This window comes from Drosophila mauritiana, chromosome 2R (genome assembly GCF_004382145.1).
Source record: "Drosophila mauritiana strain mau12 chromosome 2R, ASM438214v1, whole genome shotgun sequence".
NCBI lineage: Eukaryota > Metazoa > Arthropoda > Insecta > Diptera > Drosophilidae > Drosophila > Drosophila mauritiana.
Window position 1 is genome coordinate 12,546,730 of NC_046668.1, and position 21,752 is coordinate 12,568,481.

The window sequence follows — 21,752 nt, forward strand, 5'->3', positions numbered from 1 at the left end:
ATTCAAGAGTTTCGTGACTTATATAATGGATTCCCTGGCAAGGGTAACGCACCTCACTAAATCACCGTTTTCACAACCTGCTGACCATGACCATGATAGTGTGGGGAGGGGGGTCCCAATTAACGGTTAAGGGTTAACAGCTAGCCCGACTTTGGTGCTGCCAATTTGCGAGGGTGTCCATGGGTGAAGGTCAAATGGGGGACTATTAAAAGGTGTTTGCTGCTTAACGCGACTTTGGCACTCGAGGGTTTTTACTTTAATTCAGTTAATTTTCCGGCCAATCAATCGCCGTGTACTGACCTTTTTTCCGCTGGTGCAGTTTTCCGAAATTCGTTCAGTTTCGCCGCAATTTGTTTACTTTTGCAGTTTATCGGTGTGTGTTGTTGTTTTCTCCGGGAGTTTTTCGTTCAGTTTTCGTGCTCTTTTTTTGGGTTGGGTAATTTTGGGGCCGAAAAAGGACGAGTTCTATATCGGGATTGCTCTCTCCCTTCCTTTCTCTCTCACTCTCTCTCTCTCTTCCTTTTTGCTCCTTGCGCGCGCGCTCTCGCAAATTGATTTTCACTTTTGGCGATTGTCAAAAAGACGGCAACAGAAAAATAATAATAAAACGAACGGCGCAGGAATTTTCACTTGTGCCACTTTTTGCGGCCTCCGTTTATTTCTCAGATATTACTCTTTTTTTTCGTACTTTTTCACCTTTTATATTTTGTGTGTTTGCAGGGAAACGGGTTTCTTGGATTTTTTCTTCGGTTTTGGGGAAACAAGAAATTCCTACTGCGTTTTTTCCTCTCTTTTTCGTTTTCCTTACGTACGCCTTTTTCCTACCGACTTGTGCGTTTTTCTCCTTTGCCGAGAGGCTCACACACACTGGCAGACTCCCACACACAGACACGCACGCACACACACAAACACACACGCACCGGCCAAACAACAAAAATTCTTTCGCTGTCTTTGATTTTTGTTTCTTTTCGTTTTCGGCTTTGATTTTTGCTGCTGCAGAGGCGAACCGGTTTTTGTTTTTATTATTTGTATTTTTCTACTTGTTTTTGCACTTCACATCGATCGTTTTCTCGTATCGGTTGATTCGTTAGCTGCAGTTGGCAGTTTTAAATTCTAATAATCACGGCGATTATTTTCAATTTTTATTTGGGCGAATTCGGTGCACCGTTATTTTGCACGCAGACACCGTCGACTGTCTCGCTCCTTCTCGCTCGCACTCCTCTTGAGCCTGGACGAAAAAATCGCGCACAAAATCGTTTTGTGAAAAATATTCGAAAATTCGTTAGTATCAATGTTGGTTTTTTTCCCGGCGACTTTAACGGTTACCGATGTGTTTTAAGCATTATTTCTTAAACGGATCACGCGAAAACACATGCTGCACGAATCGCGGTTGAAAAAGCAATAACAAAAATCGTTGGAGAGCGCCCTAGAGATGGCAAATGTTCGATTACAGGCTGATATCGTGGGTTTACAGCTCTAGTTGGAGAGAGCGAGTTCGAATTCGAAGAAAGAGCGCATTCTGTTAACCGGTTGTTCCGTGAGGTTCGAGGCAGCACTGAGTTCTGATTGGAGTTCTTTATGACGGACTGCGCCGTGGCTAGAAAAATGTTTTGAGAATTTAAAAATTGCAAATGCAACCAAGACTTTTTAAATTCAATTTAGTCTTTTTTTGCTTTATGCCTCTAGATATCAACAGCTGCATTATTACTGAAATAAAACAGAAAATTTTTAAACTTTAACATTCAACTAAAATGTTCATTAGCAGACATTCTAATCAGAACATAGCGCAGACTCCAACACGAGATGTTAACAGTAGTTGGAAAACTCAACCGTTAACTGCTCTTCGAAATTTATGGCGTCGTCTGTTGGGGCTATTTGCTCCCATTAACAGCAGCTTAACATTTTCGGCTAACATTCGAGTTTTTTGCTGGCTGCTTTCGTCATTAGTTGGAAAACATCAAAAGCGTAGGAAAATCAAACGCCTCCGCAGAGCCCCTCCCCCTTCAATTTCCCCTCGAGCACCTTAACTATTTTCTTGCACAAGTTCTGGGTCACTTGGGTATTTTTCCAGCATTTCTTAAGGTTTTTTCGCCGATTTCTTTCTTTTGGCTCTTCTGGCGCTCGAATCGTTTTTCATTTTCCTGACCCAAAGTGGGTGGTTGGGTGGTAGTGGGGGGCCACGTGCGGCTGATCCATAGGCTCTGTTGTTGTTGTTGTTGCTTCGGGGAGCGACAGCTTTTCTTTGCCGGTCCATTGTTCCCAATTTCCTCGTTTGCTGTTTTTGTTATCCAAGGGTTATTTCCAAAGGCGCCTTAAGTTGTGGTTTTGTTTTTATTGCGAAAAACCTGAAAGTCCAAGTGTTTTTTGCCCACTTTTATTGGTCCACAACGATTTCAAACTTGCTAATTGGCTACTTAAAATATGCAAGTTATGACCATTTTAAGATACATAAGTAAAACTTGTACCTAAATGTACGATTCTTTTAAATCAATAAATAAATTCGTTGTTTTCCAGCCTAAACATATTGTTTCGTATAACATTTAAAATTTACAAATAAGATAATATCTCCACATTCCCCAATTTTCTTTGTAATATTCGAAATCCTTTCCAGAAATAATCTCACATATGAAGTTTATGTAATTTCACCCCGTTTTAAGCTCAAGCCCATCACTCATTTGGCTTTCCTCGATATAGCCAATTGACTTGATTTATGCAAAACTCCTCCGCTTTGCGAAAAACGAACATTTTCAATCATAAACGTGAGCCAAAAATGATGACGACCCCAGAGGTCAGTTTTAGTGCCAGTACTCCTATTATGAAGAGAGGCAGGGGGTTTCGCATGGAAAATTAGGCAGCCGAAAATTTCACTCATGCTACCGAGTTTTTCCTGTAATATCAACGTGAGATAATTTCCGCTTTTCACCAATTTTCTTGCATAAAATCCAGAATTGATTTGGGAAACGCTGTCGAATTCAATGAGTTCTTTATGGATCTACAACTTGTTAAAACCCGCCCAGATTTTCATTTTCATTTTTAGGTGCGTGCCAGCTTTACAGTTTGAGAGCCGCATGCTGACATAGTTATTAGATGTTTCCAGTCAGTTGGGATTTATGAGCCATCTATTCCGTTGCAACGTGTGCTTCTGGTGCAACATGCAGTATGCACGACACGCCCCCCACACCTCCTCTCTACGCCCACCGCTTTCATAACTGAAAAATGCTTTAATACCTACACTGTAAATAAGAAAAGTCACTTATGATATTTGTTATAACGATTTTTATATTTTTCATACTTATTAAGAAAAGTACATGCTGTATATACATTATAATTATAATTATTTCACAAGTTCAAGTATAAAACTCCGAGTTTATAAAAGTATAATATCTTAAACTGAAATAAGATATTTCATTTGCAGTAAGACATCTTCAAAAATCAGCTTAACACAATTACAATCCATTTTTTAATTCGAAGTATACTTTTTCGTTCTGTGTAATAACAGTGGGTGGCAAAGCGGGAGCCGACGAACTTACAATAAATAACAATCAACACGGATGGTATATCAAAGGGGCATCAGGGGGCAAATAGTGGAGCTAAGTAAAATCCAGCTGCAAGGGGATACAATTCGATCAAACAAAGGTTTTCGATGCTCCAAAGCAAAGGGAAACCAAGAAAGAGATACAAATTCTGCCTACTATCTTAACTTATGATCTATGGTTAATTTACTAACTTATTATTTTAATTTTGTGGCACTTATAGCATCACTTTTACGAGTTGACATCTTTTATAGTACAAAATAATATTGTATTTGCTTCAGGTTTTCTTTTATTGAAATTTCGCTTGAAACAATCGAATATTTTCGCGCGAGCGATAGGAACTGGAAAACTACCGCCTGAATTTGTATAAAGTGCAACTCTGACAACTTTGCATATCGAATTCCGTTGGCTAATATATTCGCAAAGCTTATGATCTGTGAATAATTATGATAGCCTCTCAGTGGTAAAATAAGCACAGAGCCCCCCCTTTTTTATTTTTGTTTTTTTTTATGTGAAGGATCGCGGATCAGTTTCTGCGGCTCAGCAAAGCAGAAAAATGGGAATGTGGGGTTGTGGGGGGCAGAAAACAAGGCTGTCCAAGTGAAAGTCCAACGTTCGGCCGCTTCGTTCACATCTCACTAACCTCGTGATTTATATATTTGGCCCAAACCGGCTGTCTGTTTCAAATCCCCCCCTTCAGCAGCCCCCTTCGTTTTCCGATTGACTGACAGTTGGACGGGCGTCTGTAAAAGGGGCGTGGCATGCGTTGCTGCATAATGAAAACGTTTGCAGACAGCCCAAAACGGCAGCTAAAAAACAAATTTGCATACTTAGGCGCAGAGGAAAGTGAAAATTGCATCAAATTTTTAGCGGGCCAAATGAGCGAAAGTGAATCGCAAAAAGGAGCAGCAAAATGTTTTTTGGCCAAACAGGAAATACATTTCAAAGCGTTCGGCAATTCGCAATGCTTGCCAAACTGATATTTGATAGTCAAATTAATTTTTTTCTCGGGCAATTATGTAACTGGATTATGATGAAAGATTAGGCAAATTGCTGGCGAGTTTGCATGCTGAAATATTTTAGCTATATTTTGCCCGGGAACCAAAGCTATAATTAAATAATAAGTAAATGAATTTTGATTGAAGCTACTTAAAGTACGATTAAAGATTATGGCAGTCGATTTGGGCTATACACCTAGAAAAAATAAGGAAAAATATTCAAACTATGTTTAAAAATTAAAACAATTAATCAATTATCAGTCTATTTCACAAACAAACTGTTTTATTTATTTAGTTCCTAAGCTTAAGAAGATAACGCCCTGCTATTCATAAATAACTGTACAAAAATATGCTCTTGATAAACCTATAATTAGTATAACTTAACTTATAATAGCAATATAATTTAATTAATTATAACCTAATTATGGGTACATTTTTAAGTAACTGTCAGCTACTTAAAATCATACTTCCCCATTTAGTTTATAAATTATTCACACTGTCAAACTGTAATAACTTAATGAGAATTTTATGCAAAGTATTTCGCAGACAGAGAGCAACAGCCAGAAACGGAATTAAGCAATAAATTCTTGTTTTGGCCCAGCTGAAAGCTGTAAACAGTCGCCTGTTGGCCAGAAAACCAGCTTTTTCCCATCATCTTCCTTTTCCCGCTCCACTTCCCCACGCCCCTCTTTTTTTTTTTTTGTTGCTATTTCAGCACTTACACGAATTACGCGACCTGAGAAAATTGTAATTCATAATATTCCATTCCGGCGAGCTGGCTAACAAATCCTTGGGGAGCCGCATCCTTGCTCTTGCTCTGGGATCTCCTCTATCTTTGTTGTTGCTAAAAATAGCACATGCTTCAAGGTTGTCCTGTCGCGCGGAAGGAGGTGGTGGTGGCTGGTGGATCTGGAGACTTCCTTCTGCCACCGTTGTGGCTCCTTTAACGTGGCAAACTTTTGGCCAACACAATTCCCGCAAGACAGCGACATGAGATGGAATAAGACTCAAGGAACGGTGGGTGGCGACAGGTGACCAAGGAGGCGACAAAATACCATAATGCAAAGTCAGTTTCCTGGCAGTTTCACGGAACTTTGCAAACTTTTAGTAAGTCGTTTTAGCTGGACAATGACAAGAAAGCTCCTTTTTATTTTACAACCAAAAGAAAGTGGAAATAAACTATAATATGGACCGCAAAAACATATAAAATGCATTAAAAACTTCAAAACAAATGGGAGTAGATGCGCAAATAGACAGTTTTTATTATTTTTTAAGTTAACTAATCCATTGAAATAACCAACTTTAATAAGTCTTAACTTAAATAATCGTTTCACTTCGTGTTGCTTGCAATTTCAGGTATGTTCCACTACGTCACATCACATGAACTATTCGAATTCAAAAGACGCAAAATGAAACTAATCTCGGCATGGTGGATTTGTCAACTACCAAATCCGGATCAGTGTCACCAGTGTCTTTGCATCACGTGACTGCAAGGTAGTGGCCGATTCCCGGAATTTCTGTACTTAAATAAAATGCTGGAAAATAAAAAATTATAGTATTTTTTACTAAGTATCTTGAGTCCCTAGAAATCTTAATTTTAAAGATCTAGAAAATAAATAAATAATTTAAAAAGTTACATCTTTCTGCACCTGAAGTCTGTAATAAAAAATGGCAGTCAGATAATAATTTGCGAAAAATAGCACAGAATTTCTTGGCCACTTTTTCCTTTCTGGCGCAATCAATTTTTGGCGTAATCAAGCTGCTCCTGTTTTTCCTCCTGCTGATTTTCCTTCTTTTCCGGCGAGTGTTTGCCCTGGAAAATAATATTGAAAGTGCCAGACACACATTGAATAAATGGAGGAGCACAGATGGAGTGGGTGGAAAGTGGGCGGGGGAAGTCCGCCAGTTTGCAATGCAAGTGGCATTCGCCATTTTCCCCGCGCTTTTCCAACGCGCACTTTCACATCATTTGCATGTTATTAAGCGTTATTTAATGTGCAACTTCAGTGAGAGGGGGGGTGGGGAGTGGGTTGCATTTGTAAGGGCAACTATCAGCATTTGCACACCCACTCTCATTTTCCTTCTGCCCGGAGTATGCGAAATCAAAAGTGCAGCTTTTCCGCCCACTTTTCGGACTGCTTTTCGCTTGAATAACCGCGCTTATAAGTATTTGTGCAGGGGATTTGTGTGAAGGATTTGCGGTGTCCTTTACCAGGATGTTGAATATTCCCCCAAAAAAAAAGGGAATGGAATGGAAAAAGTTGAGTGAAGCACGACGAATTTCATGAAAGGATTTGGAAGCCGAGTTTTATTACTAGGATTACAGTTTTAGCAGCACAGTGAAAGAGTTTTTGTCCTTCATTTTGTATTTTGAGTATTTAACAATGCATAAAACTGAAATTTATGCGCAATTTGATTTTAAGAACTTTTACTATTCTCTGATTACCATATAATACATAATAATTTAAGAAAATTAATTTTAAATTGGAAAGCCATAAATTATCAAAGTCCACCAAATGTGCAACAATCTTGCCGCAGAAATTAGGCTAAACACAAAATAATAATAATAAGCCATAAACAAACGCACATGCTGGCTGCTGCTGGCCCAGTGGGTTTCTGGTCCGACAAATTGCCACAAATTAAGACCAGAGTGAATAATAAAAAAAAAGTTAAAGGTATGGGCCAAATGCTCCCGGCAGGTGGTAAGCGAAGCGAGACTGCAACCGAAATTGCATTGCGAATGCAACCAGCAGCCGGCTAAAGACATTTTTAAATCAAATTCGATTTGGGTCTTGGCATTTGGCGATTTACTGTGTCTGCGAATCGCCGGCTGACTCTCCACATAATTTTCCAATTGCGTAAGTCGCTGGGAAATGACCAGGGAAATATTCAACATTTTTTTGGCACCTGAAAAGTTTATGCAAAAATTGTAGGAAATTTTTTTCGCTTGCCTAGATACACGCAGTTTTCACTTTTAAATCATAAAATCAACCTATGAAGAACTTGTATTTCTAAAGTTTTGAAATAGTTATGTCAAAATGAGTGGATTTAAAAGTTATTATGTTTTAGCAACAACCTTGTTTTTAATCACCCAATTATATCCTTTCGATTGCTTTGTACTATCCTTGACACTCTGGTTGAACCAAACAATTGAATCCATTCAGTATCCTTTCAGCACTTTGTAATCCTTGACGATCTGCTCGTGATCACGTTTGTCGCGCTACTGAAGTTCCAAGCAGTTCGAAATGTCCGTATTACCCTTTACGCCTCAAAAATACAGAGCTATACATAATTGTGTTATATATATGCACGATTTCGGACTGTACATACGATGTAATAAAATATATATGACTGATACTAAAGCAAATAAGAAATCACAAGGAAAACTCAAAATCTGCGCAAGCGGCGCATTCGGGATCCGCGAAAATATTCTTTGGCTTTTGAGAGAGCTTCGCTTTGCAATTTGCTGACTAGTCAAAAAGGGCACTTAACCCATTAGGACCAAAAAAACCGGTTTATTAAGTGCACATATTAAATTAAAAAACTATGATTATTGTTTATGTAAAAAAGCTATTGTATCGTTCAAATAATACCAATTTATTTTTATTTTAATATTTTAATATATATTTAATATTAATATATTTTGTAAAATTATATAAAAAAAATATATAATAAGAGATATAAAATTTTAAATTAGTTTTCCGAAATATACATCCTATATTAGAATGTACTTTAAGCGGGTTAAAGTGTACTACACAAACTACAGAGGCATTTAACAAGAAACCCACATATACATGTACATATATAATATATATATATATATATATATATAGACAAGTATGTGTAGGACCATCCATACACTTGCCCGTGAAACTTCAATGAAACTCTAGCCTTTTTTCCAAGCTGCCGACAGCGAGCTACGAATTGCAATTCTAAGCAAAATATCAGTCATCAGAATACAGTTTGACTAGCACTGGTCGCAGAGCAGCCGTGTGAACACACACTTGTGGGTTACATAAAGGCAGAGAAATCTTGGACTAACGCACTTCGAGCCGAAGCATTTGAATACTTTTCCCACGCCGCTGCTGCTTCCTGTGCTGCTCCGTCGCTTTGCAGCCTAGGACCAGCCAGCTCATATCAAATCAAGCCATTTTATGGTAACCCAAAACCCAGACATGGAATTCGCACAGGTTTGCAAGCGAAGCGTTCTCCGAATTCCCAGAACTTAAAATAAACTTTTTGTCGACTTACATTGTTCTTTATTTGAACGAAATTGCAATCCTTAAAATTGGGGAAAGATGGTAATACAAGACCCCTTAATCACTAATTAATTAATGGCTTAACATATTTACAAAGCTATCGGCTAAGTACGAAAATGTATCAGGCACGCAATTAAAACATTGTCAACTTCTACATTTTGTTATGGTTTAAAGGAGCAGCTATCGAAGATGATGTTGTCGACGTGGCCGTCACCTTGGAAACGGGCCCAATGCTGACCACTCGCCGCAGGCCAGGAGTTCCAGAAGATGCTGATGCGGTTGACGAAATGACGGAGCCACCCGGGATACGATTGCCCAGCATCTGCACTGGCAGCTGCTTGAGTCCGGTTGCCGATTTAAAGTAGATATTTCGTACAGAACCTTTGCCGTCGCCAGCAACAGTTTTGGACGCACCCGGTGCGGTATTGATCATCTGAAGGTAGCTCTTGGTGCCCACGTTGCCCGCTTGACGGATGGTGCCTTGAGCCAGAACAGAACCACTTGGCTTGATTGTCTGCACATTGACGGTTTTGGCAACCTTGGATCCTGTGGCTGGATCAACCATAATGGGACTACTGGATGCTGTGGTCGTCACGGCACCTCCGGTCTTCGGGGTGTTCACAATCCTTATAGGAACACGAAGAGCACCAGGCGCTATATTTCCCATTGGCTTAATTGTACTCCGGTTGAGGTACACAACTTTATTCTGAGTGGCAAGTGCTCCCCCGGGCGATGAATTTAGCAATTGCTGAAGGCCTTTGTTCAGCACAATATTTCCCGGCTTGTTGACGCCAGTAATGCTGCCACTGGTAACCATGCCCGAGGGCTTATTTGCCTCCTTAATGATTTTCTGACTGATGATCAACGGGCTCTTATTGGCACTTCGAATGGGGGCTACGAAAAATGTTTAATTAAAATCTAGTATATAAACCATAACACTTAACGCACCTGGTTTAATTTCCTTGTCCGCCTGTTGCTGCTCGGGAATGTTGCCTTCGTTATCGGCAAAAACAATGGGCATATCGATAATGTTGGACAAATCCATATTCGAAGAGCCGCTGCTAGAAGCTGCAGTGGGAGAGCCTTTGGTGAGTTGCAGCATGGTCATGCCGTTGGAGTTCTTAAAAACTGAGTACTTTTGCTGTCCCGTTGCTGTTGATGGCGATGAACCAGCTGCACCTGTTGACGTGGTTGCTGTTGCAAACTGCTGCGTTTGTCCCGAGGGCGTTTTTAAGGTGATGATCTGCTGGCCACCAACGGATGAGCACGGTAGGGTCTTTACCATGCTGCCAATGTTGGCAGTGCTGCTTGTCCCGACACTCGGTTTGTTCAGCGTGTAGTTGATGAGTTTGCTCTGTGACGGTAGCGATTTGATTTGAACGAACTGGCTGGATGGAATCATCTTAATCTTGGTGCCAGCTACGAGATTGACGGGCGGTAGTTGTTTTCCCAAAACACCGGGGGGAGTTATCACCTTTGGCAGGCTTGCTGACCCACCTGCAGTGGTTTGGGCATCTCCATAGTCCTGGGCCTCATCTAGTATGAATTCAATGGATTGGTTAGGTTCTTCGCCGCTCAGTTTTGGTTTGTCGGGATGAGGTGCACCTTTTTGGCTAACAGAGCGTGCCGAGCCACCGACATTGGGAAGGGGGCGTGTTCGGGGTCTTCCAACTGGGGGTAAGTGGTAAGAATGTTAGTTGATGAATCGGGGGAGGCAGCCAACAAGTGGCAATAGAGGAAGACCCGAGATGAATTTACCCTTTCGCTTCACAGCAAACGGATCAATGAGGCGCGGTGGCTTCGGCTTGTGGACGCGATCTTCGTTGAAGGATCAATTTTGATTGGGAACGTTATGGTTAAGTGGTTAGTGAGTTAACATGCGGGATGGATGGTATGATGATAAGGTTATGACAATCTAATGCTCTAATTTTGGAAAACTGATACTTACTGTGAGGGACAAACTTTGTTTTGGAAGGCTGACCCATTGAGTCATCTAAACCACCGTCCATCTTTCGCTTACGCATCTGCTGAATCGCCTTGTTTGCATTTCCATCGGCCAGGATGTGAGATGACTGCTTTTGCAGTCGCTGGTAGCCCTGCTGATGCATTAAAGATGTGGGCATGCGCGGTCCAGGTGGATTGCTTAGCGTTTTGTTCACAAACTCGAAGATTTCATCCTGCAATTTATAACATAAACAAATACAGTTTTTTCATTACAAATATTCTATTTTGAACTTACGACAACCATGTAATCAACCATCGACTGTGTAACGCCTTCTATTCGCCGCTTGCTCTTAGGCACACGCAGTGCATCATCTGCACTGCCCACGACGACCAGCGAAGATTCGGACTGCATTCGTTCGCGTAACCCTTCCATTTCCTCCTGACTTGTGCGTGCCGAATTTTGGCCGATGACAAAGAGTATCGGCGCTTTTATGTCCAACATGCGATCATCGGGTGTTCCGCGTGGCCCACGTATTGTGTTGTAAGCAAATCCCATGCAAACCACACAGGCAACGCTCTCCGATAGAGCAACCTGTAGAGCAAAGGCAGCTCCAGCATTAAATCCAACCAGTATGATGCCACGACTGGGGTTTTCTGTGCGCAATTCATTGATTTTGACGCGTGTGAGAGACACAATGGTTTCGGCCACATGGTCCAGATTCTGATTCCCAATTCTGTTGTCTATAAAAGTGAAATGGTTAAATAAGATAATCTAGATAGCTCTGCTAGTGAACCTACTTGTATTCGGCAGCGAGATCTGAACCACCTGAGTGATAGTAGACAATGACTGGTACCACTTCTGCATGCGGTCCGAAACTGTTCCAGTGGTCGGCATGTTGGGCAGCACCACCATGATGGCGTTATGCGTGAGCTGGCGAGACTTGGGCATGATATTTGGTTCCCATCGTTTTTTCATCACCGGTGCCAGCAGTTCCTGACTACTATTTATTGGTCTACCAAACAACATCTTGTCCACTAATGTGGGCAACTTGGTCTTCAGAGTCTGCAGAATTTCCAGATAAGAGGCCATATACGAAGGCGACAAGTGCTCCATGAGCAGAGCATGAATCCACTGCGTAATGCGTGACTCCCAAGCTACGCTGGCCAGAAGTTTGCGAAACCTGGATGCGGATTTATCCGAGCTTATGCGACGATGGATAGGCTCGTGCTGGCGTTTGTCGTTGGCCAAGCGTGCCAACTGATCCTGGTCCAGAATTGAGCAGACCTTTTCGAAAACCATCTCCTGCATGGGCGTCCAATTAAATCTGTGTGAATGGGAGTTGTTGAATGGTAACGCCTTTCTATTGACTACGGTCGAGAACTTACTTATTAACGCGAGCAACCCAATCTTGCTCATCCGAATTGTTGTTCTTTACGTATTTTGCAATACGAGCGCATTCATTCATTGCCTCCTTGGCGACTACCTCATCATAGGGCGGCACATGGGCCTGCTGAATCTCTGACAGCTCCTCGTGCTGCGGCGGATATGTGTGGCAACTGGAACACTGTGGCGGATGGCGGACCAGAATGTTCCTAGCGGGCGCGAGGCCGTTGTGAACATCGCTGCGCACTGGCGTATCTCGCATATAGCTGTGCTCCATTTTCTCGCTAAAGGAGGATTCACTTGGCGCCGATATGGTACTGGACTGAAGGATAAAAGCATTAATTAGTGTTTAATATAGGCAAAACGGTACATTAGTGAGGTGAGTGATTCGGTTGAGGATCTTAGGGCGCATGCAGTGCTGGTTAGTGGGTGATATGATGCCTTTAGTTTAAACATTACACTCTCTGTTGGCGTGCACGGCGACGTAACGACCAGGGCGGGCGACTTAGCCATCGGCGGCGCCTTTGGCGGAGAACTGACTTTGATGCAACCCGACATGGAGGCAGCGCTGCCCAGGGAGCCGGCCTTTACCACATAATAAGCGGCACTGGATCCGCCCATTGGTGAATTGTTTGTTTTTGTTGCGGTTGTCGACGCCGACGTTGCTGTTGTTGTGTGTGTATGTGTGCTGTATGTCGTTCTGCCCGTTCCAACGCTAGTCAGAAATTTGCTGGGACTGTAGGTTATAATCGAGCCTCTGGCCTCTGAGGTCTGCGGCTGATTTTTGCTGGCACTTCCCGATTCCTTCATAGTTAATTTTAAATAATTAATATTGCGTTTAACTGGATACCCCCAAATTAATGTTCTTCTTCTTTTCTACGCCGTTGTCGCGCTTGCGATGGTAAGAAACAGCTGGTTATGCCACAACGCGCTAGCCTACGGCCCAATCAAAAGTAACTCGCGATTCGCACTGTTATTAACCAATTTTACCAGCAATTCCTATTGATTTTCTGGTATTTGCTAGTACACAACTGCGAATTTTCTTTCTAGCAAAATATGGCGTGCCAAACGTGGCCTTGCCACATATGTAAGTAGATGTCAATCTGGCAACCCCGCGACTACCCCGAACCTCACGCCCCGCGCTGACAATTGTTCTATTTCACAACAAAACGCCAACGAAACGAATATCTTCGATGTAGGGCAAGTGGCGCAATTACTCCTCTATCCAGGATGTTACTTACACTCTCGCTGGGTGTGGGGGTGGTTGGCGGCAGTAGCTCTATGACGCCGTCCAGTGCCTGGTCCGCGATTTTCTGTTCCTGCTCCTGGGACACATTCTGCACTAAGTTGCCGCCGCTCTGCAGAAAATCATTGAAGCAATCGAAGAACGAAGACATATTCAGATGTATCTTTGATTAAAATATAGATTATTTTTAGTTTTAACAACAAAAACGCGACGAAATTAAGCGTAGCGTCCGAAACCGAGTGATAGTGGCTAGTGCTGCCACCTCGTTCAGTTGTTTTTACACGCCTGGCAACACCAATGCGTGCAGAAACAGCTGATCGCGTTTTGTTGCAGCGGGAAATTTTCTAAAATTTCCACAAATTTTGTAAATTGTATCTGAATTAGTACTCTCTGACGGCATGGACGAGCTGCAGAAGTTGGAGTACCTTTCGCTGGTCTCGAAGATCTGCACTGAGCTAGACAATCACTTGGGCATCAACGACAAGGACCTGGCCGAGTTTATCATCGATTTAGAAAACAAAAATCGCACATATGACACATTTCGCAAGGCTCTGCTGGATAATGGCGCCGAATTCCCAGACTCCCTGGTCCAGAACCTGCAGCGCATCATTAATCTTATGCGCCCCAGTAGACCTGGCGGCGCTAGCCAGGAGAAAACTGGCGGCGACAAGAAGGAAGACAAGAAATCGCAACTGCTGAAAATGTTTCCCGGCCTCGCTTTGCCCAATGACACCTACAGCAAAAAGGAGGAGAGCGATGACGAAGAGAAGGTGAAGGCGAAACCGGAGAAGCATTCCGAAACGCAGAAAAAAAGCGATATGAGCGATGTGGATGCAGCTATGATGGAGCTGGAAGCGCTGGCCCCTGGCGAGGGTGGCACATTGGTAAGACCACCCAAGGAAGTCAGTTCCAGGGACCGCCACAAGCGCCGAAGTAGGGATCGAGACACAAAAAGACGAAGTAGATCGCGGGAGGATAGACACTCTGATCGCCGCAGAAGCAGATCGCGTGACAAGGAACGCCGTCGTCGAAGCAGATCCCGAGATAATCGCCGCAGAAGCAGATCTCGCGAGGATCGCGATCGTGACAGAGAGCGACGCCACAAGAGTTCTAGCTCAAGAGATCACCACGAACGCCGAAGACGAAGCCGATCTCGTTCCACAGAACGGAGAGATAGGAGAGATCGTTCGAGGGATTGCAGTGAAAAGATGCCCCCACCATCTGCCGCCATGACCGATGATCCGGAGGCGGGCAAGATCTATTCCGGCAAGATAGCTAATATCGTACCATTTGGTTGCTTCGTACAGCTTTTTGGACTGCGGAAACGCTGGGAAGGCTTAGTACACATCTCACAGCTAAGAGCAGAAGGACGCGTGACAGATGTAACGGAGGTAGTCACTCGGAATCAGACTGTTAAAGTGAAAGTAATGTCAATAACTGGTCAAAAAGTGTCCTTGTCAATGAAAGAGGTGGACCAGGACTCTGGAAAGGATCTTAATCCACTGTCACACGCGCCAGAAGACGATGAGTCCCTACGAGATCGAAATCCAGATGGCCCCTTTAGCAGCAGCACATCGATGCTGAATCTGCAAGGCAATGGAATGGAAGGTGACGAGCACGAGTCCAGGAAACGTGTGACCAGGATCTCCAGTCCGGAGCGCTGGGAAATCAAGCAAATGATTAGCTCCGGTGTGTTGGACAGAAGTGAGATGCCTGATTTCGACGAGGAAACAGGCCTATTGCCGAAAGATGAAGACGACGAAGCCGATATCGAGATTGAGATTGTGGAAGAGGAGCCACCCTTCCTCTCCGGGCACGGTAGAGCTTTACATGATCTGTCTCCAGTGAGAATTGTAAAGAATCCCGATGGCTCACTGGCTCAAGCTGCTATGATGCAGTCGGCTTTGTCTAAGGAGCGTCGCGAGCAGAAGATGTTGCAGCGCGAACAAGAGATAGAAGCTATGCCAACGAGCCTCAATAAGAACTGGATAGACCCACTGCCGGAGGATGAGAGCCGTAGCCTGGCTGCCAACATGCGAGGAATGGCTGCTGCTCCTCCTGAAGTTCCAGAATGGAAAAAGCATGTCATTGGCGGCAAGAAATCCTCCTTCGGTAAGAAGACTGATCTGACGCTAGTGGAGCAGCGACAGTCGTTGCCCATATACAAACTGCGAGATGATCTGATCAAAGCGGTCACGGACAACCAGATCCTTATTGTCATTGGAGAAACTGGTTCGGGAAAAACCACACAGATCACCCAGTATTTGGGCGAATGTGGATTCACTGCTAGAGGAAAGATTGGCTGCACCCAACCCAGAAGAGTGGCTGCCATGTCGGTGGCCAAACGTGTGGCGGAGGAGTACGGTTGCAGGTTAGGCCAGGAGGTTGGCTACACCATTCGTTTCGAGGATTGCACCAGTCCGGAAACCATAATTAAGTACATGACTGACGGTATGTTGCTCCGTGAGTGCCTAATGGAGGCGGAGCTAAAGAGTTATTCAGTCATTATGTTGGATGAAGCTCACGAACGGACAATCCATACGGATGTGCTTTTCGGCCTGCTCAAGACAGCCGTGCAAAAGCGACCAGAACTGAAGCTAATTGTCACATCAGCCACCTTAGATGCGGTGAAGTTCTCGCAGTACTTCTTCAAGGCGCCAATCTTTACAATTCCCGGAAGAACTTTCCCCGTGGAGGTTTTATACACTAAGGAACCAGAGACGGACTATTTGGATGCTTCTCTGATTACAGTGATGCAAATCCATTTGCGCGAACCTCCTGGTGACATTCTGCTCTTCCTCACGGGTCAGGAAGAAATCGACACGGCTTGCGAAATTTTGTACGAGCGAATGAAGAGTTTGGGACCGGATGTCCCCGAGCTGATTATCCTGCCGGTGTACTCCGCATTGCCATCCGAAATGCAGACGCGTATATTTGATCCTGCGCCCGCTGGAAGCCGAAAGGTTGTTATAGCCACGAATATTGCTGAAACTTCGCTCACAATCGATGGCATTTTCTATGTGGTAGATCCTGGTTTCGTGAAACAGAAGGTGTACAACTCGAAAACGGGCATGGACTCGCTGGTGGTCACTCCCATTTCACAAGCGGCAGCAAAGCAAAGAGCGGGAAGAGCCGGACGTACAGGCCCAGGAAAAACGTACCGTCTCTATACGGAACGTGCGTATCGAGATGAAATGCTGCCCACTCCGGTGCCGGAAATCCAGCGTACCAATCTCGCTACAACAGTACTGCAACTAAAGACAATGGGAATAAACGATCTGCTGCACTTTGATTTCATGGACGCCCCGCCTGTGGAATCGCTGGTAATGGCGCTCGAGCAACTTCATTCCCTATCAGCACTGGATGACGAAGGCCTGCTTACTCGGCTGGGCAGACGCATGGCGGAGTTTCCCCTCGAGCCGAATCTCTCCAAGATGCTTATAATGTCCGTCGCTCTGCAGTGCTCCGATGAGATTTTGACTATTGTTTCGATGCTCAGTGTGCAGAACGTGTTTTACAGGCCAAAGGATAAGCAGGCACTGGCGGATCAGAAAAAGGCTAAATTTAACCAGGCGGAAGGTAAGTAAATCCTTTTCCTATTCATGGAACAATTACTAACGATCGTTTCCGCACAGGTGACCATCTGACGCTGCTGGCCGTTTACAACAGTTGGAAGAACAACAAATTCTCAAATGCCTGGTGCTACGAAAACTTCGTACAGATTCGAACTCTGAAACGCAGCCAGGATGTGAGGAAGCAGCTGCTGGGAATCATGGACAGGCACAAATTGGATGTCGTATCCGCTGGAAAGAACTCTGTGCGCATTCAGAAGGCAATCTGCTCCGGATTCTTCCGCAATGCAGCGAAAAAGGATCCGCAGGAGGGATATCGTACCCTGGTCGACTCACAGGTCGTTTACATCCATCCGTCGAGTGCTCTCTTCAATCGCCAGCCAGAGTGGGTTATCTATCACGAGCTGGTGCAGACCACCAAGGAGTATATGCGTGAAGTGACAACGATCGATCCCAAATGGTTGGTGGAATTTGCTCCGTCCTTCTTCCGGTTCTCGGACCCCACGAAGCTTAGCAAATTCAAGAAGAATCAGCGCCTGGAGCCGCTGTACAACAAGTACGAAGAGCCCAATGCCTGGCGTATCTCTCGCGTTCGTCGACGTCGCAATTAATGGACTAAGCCCGTTTATGTCTGTAGTTTTTTGTATTTTATGCGCTTAAAAATATAATTTAAGTTTAAACCTCAGTAGCCCTTGCGACCTCGAAAGCGCTGTCGGTTGTCCAACTGAAAGATGGGTATATGTGATAGCTTGGTGAAAAATGGATATTTCAAGGAGACCCACCAGGGAGCGCTTGCACTCGTAGAAGGTGTTGCGGAGCACCTGGCACTCAGATGGAACGTTGTTGTCCTGGAGGCACTGGCGCGGCGTCTTGCCCATTTTGCAGCAGTCGCTCTCCAGGAGACACATCTTGAGATCCGCACGCACTCCCGCGCACGCCGTCTCATCGGCCAGCCTCTCGTTGCCCTCGTAGCGCATCATTTTCGTTTGAATACAGCGGTATATTAATTTATATTTTTGATTATTTTGTGGACCAGTTACAAAACCACTGGACAGCTGTTAAACAAGCAGCCGGCTTAATGTTGGTTAACGTTCAAAGCGTAGTCAGCTGTTGTCATGGGCGTGGTGCTAAATCAGACGGGGTTATGGTAGCTTTGTTTACTATTTTATACATACATATTATGGTTTTTACCAACTTAACTGAAAATTAATAAAAATATATAAAATTAAGTATATTTGACCCTGTTTAAAATATTAGGGAGTCGCCCATTTTTAATGAACGCAAAACATTCTCCGGTGCTCAATACTGCTTTTGAGCCAGAAAAAGTGTTGTAAATGGTGCAAAATTTGGTCCTCCACCCGCACAAAAACATTGTCGCTTGAATTTATTTAAATGTAGCTCCCGGTACAAGCAATTGAACCAATCGATATGACCTACGACGAACGCAGTAGTGATGGCAGCAGCTCCAGCGAAACACATGATTCCTTCGCCCACCTGCTGGCAACCAAGCAGGGCCAATCCCAGACGCCGGCCACAGCGATGCCCAAGCACATTCCCTTCCCGGAGCACGCCACCACATCCGAGTGGCTCAGCGAACTCATCATGTGCGCCTTCACCATGGGTTCGGCCATTGTACAGTTCATCAACATCTACAGAACCAACTGGTGGCTGCCACAGGCGCACACCAGGCACATGGTGGTGGGTTTGCAGAGGTTTTCCATCTGTATCAACAAGGAAACTAATCCGTAATCTATCTATGCACCCAGAACATCGAGCTGATCGATCCTTATCTTCGCTATCTCCTGCTCATACTCAATACGCGGAGACTGATTTACTGCTTGCTGCTGGTGAAGATCAGGAAAGGAAACGAGAAAAGCCGGCATCTTATCCGACTAGGAATCAAGTACGGATTTGGAGGCCTTGTTCAGCTATCCTTGGGTTTCTGCGCCATGAAGCTATACCAGCAGCACACATACATTCTCCTTCTCTTCCTGTCGTATCCGTAAGAATGAAAAGTATATTTTGTCCAAAGATATTCCTCCATTCGCTTTTATAGTGTGGTCATCTACCTGTTGATCTTCGGCTTCCAACTTGAGCCCTTCCTGCGCACCAGATTCGAGCTGCCGGGCGTGTATATCAACGACCTACCGGTCCACAGTTGCACCACGAATCCGGTCAACATAAGGGACGAAGTGGAAACACTCCGACATGACTTCAATAAGCGTTTTAAGCAGCTCATCTTCACCTCCATGGTGAATGCATACTACACTGGCCTAGTGCCCTGCTGTCTGGCCGTTAGTGTCCAATACAATGTGCTACGAGCAGCCCAGCACTGCATCATTGTTTGCCTGGGCGCTTTCAGTCTGTGTGCCGTTTTCCTGTATCCTGCCAAGTATAGTGATACATTACATCGGGCTACTTTGCATTTGGGCTGCTGGCAGCGCATTGACCGGGAGCCAGCGCCTTCGCAGCTAATAGTAGCCGCCAGTGCGCTCACCTGGTCGAAATACTCCTCCTACAACCACGGCACCGTGGTAAAGCACAACGGGGGCCTGTACAGAAGTCATGGCATGGTTACCGTGGCCACTCCGGGAAACGCCAGTCACGCACGATTTTATGTGAGTATCTTAGAACTGGGGTGTTAGATCGTATGTTCATCGTTTATTTATAATTTTTCCAGAAACTATTTCACAATCCCACCATAATTTATTCCACATTGGCCATCCTGCAGGCTGCCGTGCTACTAGTAGAAATAGGGTCTCTAAGCGCAGAAAGCGTCGAGTGGCACTTTGTGCTCTCCATCAGCTTTGTCGCCTTCACCAGCATGGGGGCCTTCTTCAAGCTGGTGCGGGACTACCTCATCACTAAAGATCTGTACAAGGCGGAGCACGCCGTGGCGCCCGATCAACCCTTCCGACAACGCATGAGAGATGCATTTATGTAGTAACGATCCAAAGAATAATATATTAACTTTTATTCAGCAGAACTTTTGCTCTTATCATCTGGCTTTTCACAGGACACGGCAAACACCCAGGAGCTGCCCTGCTTGTGGTCGCGGACCTGAATGCCGTGCTGTTGTAACAGACTCCGCAGTTCATCACAGGCAGCTAAAAGCTGTGGGTTCTTTACATTTCCGGAGGTGGCCCTTTCCCGCATTCTCCCCCGAACGCTTATCACATCATTCACAAGCAAATTGGGATCAATGCTATGATCCGTAAAGGAAACCTTTTCCTGCAACGATTCTCTATCCTGCAACTCCGATAGACCAAACGTGACTATGCCACGGTTTATGAAGTTTCCAGCTGCCAACAGCAGATCAATGCAGTAGGCGGGCTCCTCCTGCGCATCCACTTGTTGCTCATTTATGCAGCGACTTATGCTGCTCATCTGATCCATTAGCACGCTAATGGCTCTGGCGGTATCAAAGTCATCTCGAAGGCAATTATCGAATTCGGTAACTGTATGAGTCAGTTGGGCCTTTAACGCTCCCTCGTCCAACAAGTGCACGGGCTTCAGGAATTGGGTATAGGCACTTAGATCCGCCTGAAAGTTTTTGAACCGCTGCAGGGTCTGGCGAGCCGTCAGCATTAACTGATCGCTATAAGGCATTGCATTGCGGTAATTGGACAGCAGGCAGGCCATTCGAAACTCATCGGCGGTGTACTTTTTCAGCAGCTCCGACACTGAGATCGTGTTGCCCAGGGACTTTGACATCTTCTGCGCATCTCCAACCATATGAAGTTGTCCGGTGTGCAGCCAATAGTTTACCCACTGGTCAGTTTTATACCGTGCACAGCACTGCGCCTCCTCGTTTTCGTGGTGCGGAAAACGCAAGTCCAAGCCGCCGGCATGAATATCCAACTGGCGGCCAAAGAATAGACCTGCAATGGCGCTGCATTCGATGTGCCAACCGGGTCGTCCCTCACCACCCCAGGGTGCAGCCCACGTGGGCTCACTGCCACTTTTTCGCGCCTTCCAAAGGGCAAAGTCAGCAGTGTTTCGTTTGATGGGGTCCAATTTGTCCTCGCTCAGGCCTAAGTTTTGAAGCTTTCCATAGTTCTTGCTTTTGGAGACATCAAAGTAAACAGAGTTATCCGGGGTAACGTAAGCCTGCTTTTCGGCTATCAGCTGTTGGATGAACTGAATAATGACAGGCATGGTGGTGGTCACATGACTGCGCACATCAGCCGCCTGAACATTGAGACGCAACATGTCCTGACGGAATTCCGCTTCATAAGCCCGCGCCATCTTCTGCCAGTCTAGTCCAGCGAGCTGGGCTCGCTTAATGATCTTGTCGTCAACATCCGTGATGTTCATGGCTGTCACCAGATTGATTTTAAAGTAATCGCGGAGAATGCGCTGCAGGATGTCTACCTTGACGTAGGTGCTGGCATGACCAAGGTGCGCGGAGTCGTAAACAGTGGGTCCGCAAGTGTACCAGGTGACCATTTGGGGGTTGCGTAGGATTAGGGGTACCTTCTGCCGCAAGCCGTGATTGTATATATTGATTCCTGTGTGCTGGCCGATTGGTTTTCGCCATTTAAATGGACTATCCTGCTTGGGAGCCTCCTCCGAAATGTTACGCCGGAAAATGAGAGCTGGTCTCGTTCGACAGTTAAGAGCCCGGAGCACCTCCTTGCTGTGGGAAGCATTAGGGTTTATACATACAAAAACAAACTCCATAAAAATACTCACAGGCTATACATTGTTATATGTTGTAAATTTTGGCTAAAGTCTAAATAAACTTATATCTAAAGTTTCATGTAAGCAATAACATATGATTAGAAACTAATAGGTTGCCAGATCTGAGCTTTTT

General features: G+C 44.7%; 6 protein-coding genes across 15 annotated transcripts in view; 2 read left to right on the top strand and 4 right to left on the bottom strand.

Annotated features, from left to right (window-relative positions):
• LOC117138043 overlaps window positions 1–1,384 on the bottom strand; it is a 62,602-nt gene extending 61,218 nt beyond the window's left edge. For all 3 annotated transcript variants that reach the window (XM_033299857.1, XM_033299858.1, XM_033299856.1), the window contains exon 1: window positions 301–1,384. The gene's annotated coding sequence lies outside the window, so the exon portion shown is untranslated. The remainder of the gene's footprint in view (window positions 1–300) is intronic.
• Window positions 1,385–8,773: 7,389 nt separating this feature from the next.
• Window positions 8,774–13,608, bottom strand: LOC117136372 (KAT8 regulatory NSL complex subunit 3). Of its 8 annotated transcripts, XM_033297254.1 has the most exons (9): window positions 13,360–13,608; window positions 12,578–12,922; window positions 12,121–12,440; window positions 11,533–12,059; window positions 11,030–11,475; window positions 10,739–10,967; window positions 10,549–10,608; window positions 9,739–10,461; window positions 8,774–9,684 (listed from the first exon to the last, which is right to left on the bottom strand). In XM_033297254.1, the coding sequence occupies exons 1-9, from the start codon at window positions 13,513–13,515 to the stop codon at window positions 8,942–8,944; spliced, it is 3,549 nt and encodes a 1,182-aa protein (XP_033153145.1). In that variant the 5' UTR covers window positions 13,516–13,608; the 3' UTR covers window positions 8,774–8,941. The 8 variants fall into 8 exon arrangements, with proteins under 8 accessions (XP_033153145.1, XP_033153147.1, XP_033153151.1 ...); XM_033297256.1 differs by lacking the exon at window positions 10,549–10,608 and having other exon boundaries at window positions 8,942–9,684; window positions 9,739–10,326; XM_033297260.1 differs by lacking the exon at window positions 12,578–12,922 and having other exon boundaries at window positions 8,942–9,684; window positions 13,360–13,515.
• A 35-nt stretch (window positions 13,609–13,643) lies between these two features.
• Window positions 13,644–17,621, top strand: LOC117136370 (ATP-dependent RNA helicase DHX8). Its single transcript, XM_033297253.1, has 2 exons — window positions 13,644–16,943; window positions 17,000–17,621. Exons 1-2 carry the CDS (start codon window positions 13,763–13,765, stop codon window positions 17,545–17,547), a joined length of 3,729 nt encoding a protein of 1,242 aa, XP_033153144.1. The 5' UTR covers window positions 13,644–13,762; the 3' UTR covers window positions 17,548–17,621.
• On the bottom strand, window positions 17,561–18,024 carry LOC117136379 (cytochrome c oxidase assembly factor 5). The gene is made up of 2 exons (XM_033297270.1): window positions 17,719–18,024; window positions 17,561–17,660 (listed from the first exon to the last, which is right to left on the bottom strand). The coding sequence occupies exons 1-2, from the start codon at window positions 17,914–17,916 to the stop codon at window positions 17,619–17,621; spliced, it is 240 nt and encodes a 79-aa protein (XP_033153161.1). The 5' UTR covers window positions 17,917–18,024; the 3' UTR covers window positions 17,561–17,618.
• A 237-nt stretch (window positions 18,025–18,261) lies between these two features.
• LOC117136374 (transmembrane protein 39A-A) lies at window positions 18,262–19,919 on the top strand. The gene is made up of 4 exons (XM_033297264.1): window positions 18,262–18,634; window positions 18,703–18,938; window positions 18,993–19,554; window positions 19,617–19,919. Exons 1-4 carry the CDS (start codon window positions 18,365–18,367, stop codon window positions 19,878–19,880), a joined length of 1,332 nt encoding a protein of 443 aa, XP_033153155.1. The 5' UTR covers window positions 18,262–18,364; the 3' UTR covers window positions 19,881–19,919.
• Window positions 19,896–21,743, bottom strand: LOC117136373 (probable cysteine--tRNA ligase, mitochondrial). The gene is made up of 2 exons (XM_033297263.1): window positions 21,632–21,743; window positions 19,896–21,575 (listed from the first exon to the last, which is right to left on the bottom strand). Exons 1-2 carry the CDS (start codon window positions 21,640–21,642, stop codon window positions 19,910–19,912), a joined length of 1,677 nt encoding a protein of 558 aa, XP_033153154.1. The 5' UTR covers window positions 21,643–21,743; the 3' UTR covers window positions 19,896–19,909.
• Between the last annotated feature and the right edge of the window lie 9 nt (window positions 21,744–21,752).

Excerpts from the sequence above, each read along its gene's own strand:
- LOC117136372 (XM_033297254.1), bottom strand. The coding sequence starts at position 13,515 with ATGTCTTCGTTCTTCGATTGCTTCAATGATTTTCTGCAGAGCGGCGGC. Across the intron at positions 12,060-12,120 it reads TGGGTTGCTCGCGTTAATAA|ATTTAATTGGACGCCCATGC; the intron begins GTAAGTTCTCGA and ends CCATTCACACAG. Across the intron at positions 10,609-10,738 it reads AACAAAGTTTGTCCCTCACA|ATCGCGTCCACAAGCCGAAG; the intron begins GTAAGTATCAGT and ends CCTTCAACGAAG.
- LOC117136370 (XM_033297253.1), top strand. The coding sequence starts at position 13,763 with ATGGACGAGCTGCAGAAGTTGGAGTACCTTTCGCTGGTCTCGAAGATC. Across the intron at positions 16,944-16,999 it reads TAAATTTAACCAGGCGGAAG|GTGACCATCTGACGCTGCTG; the intron begins GTAAGTAAATCC and ends GTTTCCGCACAG.
- LOC117136379 (XM_033297270.1), bottom strand. The coding sequence starts at position 17,916 with ATGATGCGCTACGAGGGCAACGAGAGGCTGGCCGATGAGACGGCGTGC. Across the intron at positions 17,661-17,718 it reads ACGAGTGCAAGCGCTCCCTG|TTGGACAACCGACAGCGCTT; the intron begins GTGGGTCTCCTT and ends CCCATCTTTCAG.
- LOC117136374 (XM_033297264.1), top strand. The coding sequence starts at position 18,365 with ATGACCTACGACGAACGCAGTAGTGATGGCAGCAGCTCCAGCGAAACA. Across the intron at positions 18,635-18,702 it reads CGCACACCAGGCACATGGTG|AACATCGAGCTGATCGATCC; the intron begins GTGGGTTTGCAG and ends CTATGCACCCAG. Across the intron at positions 18,939-18,992 it reads CTTCTCTTCCTGTCGTATCC|TGTGGTCATCTACCTGTTGA; the intron begins GTAAGAATGAAA and ends TCGCTTTTATAG.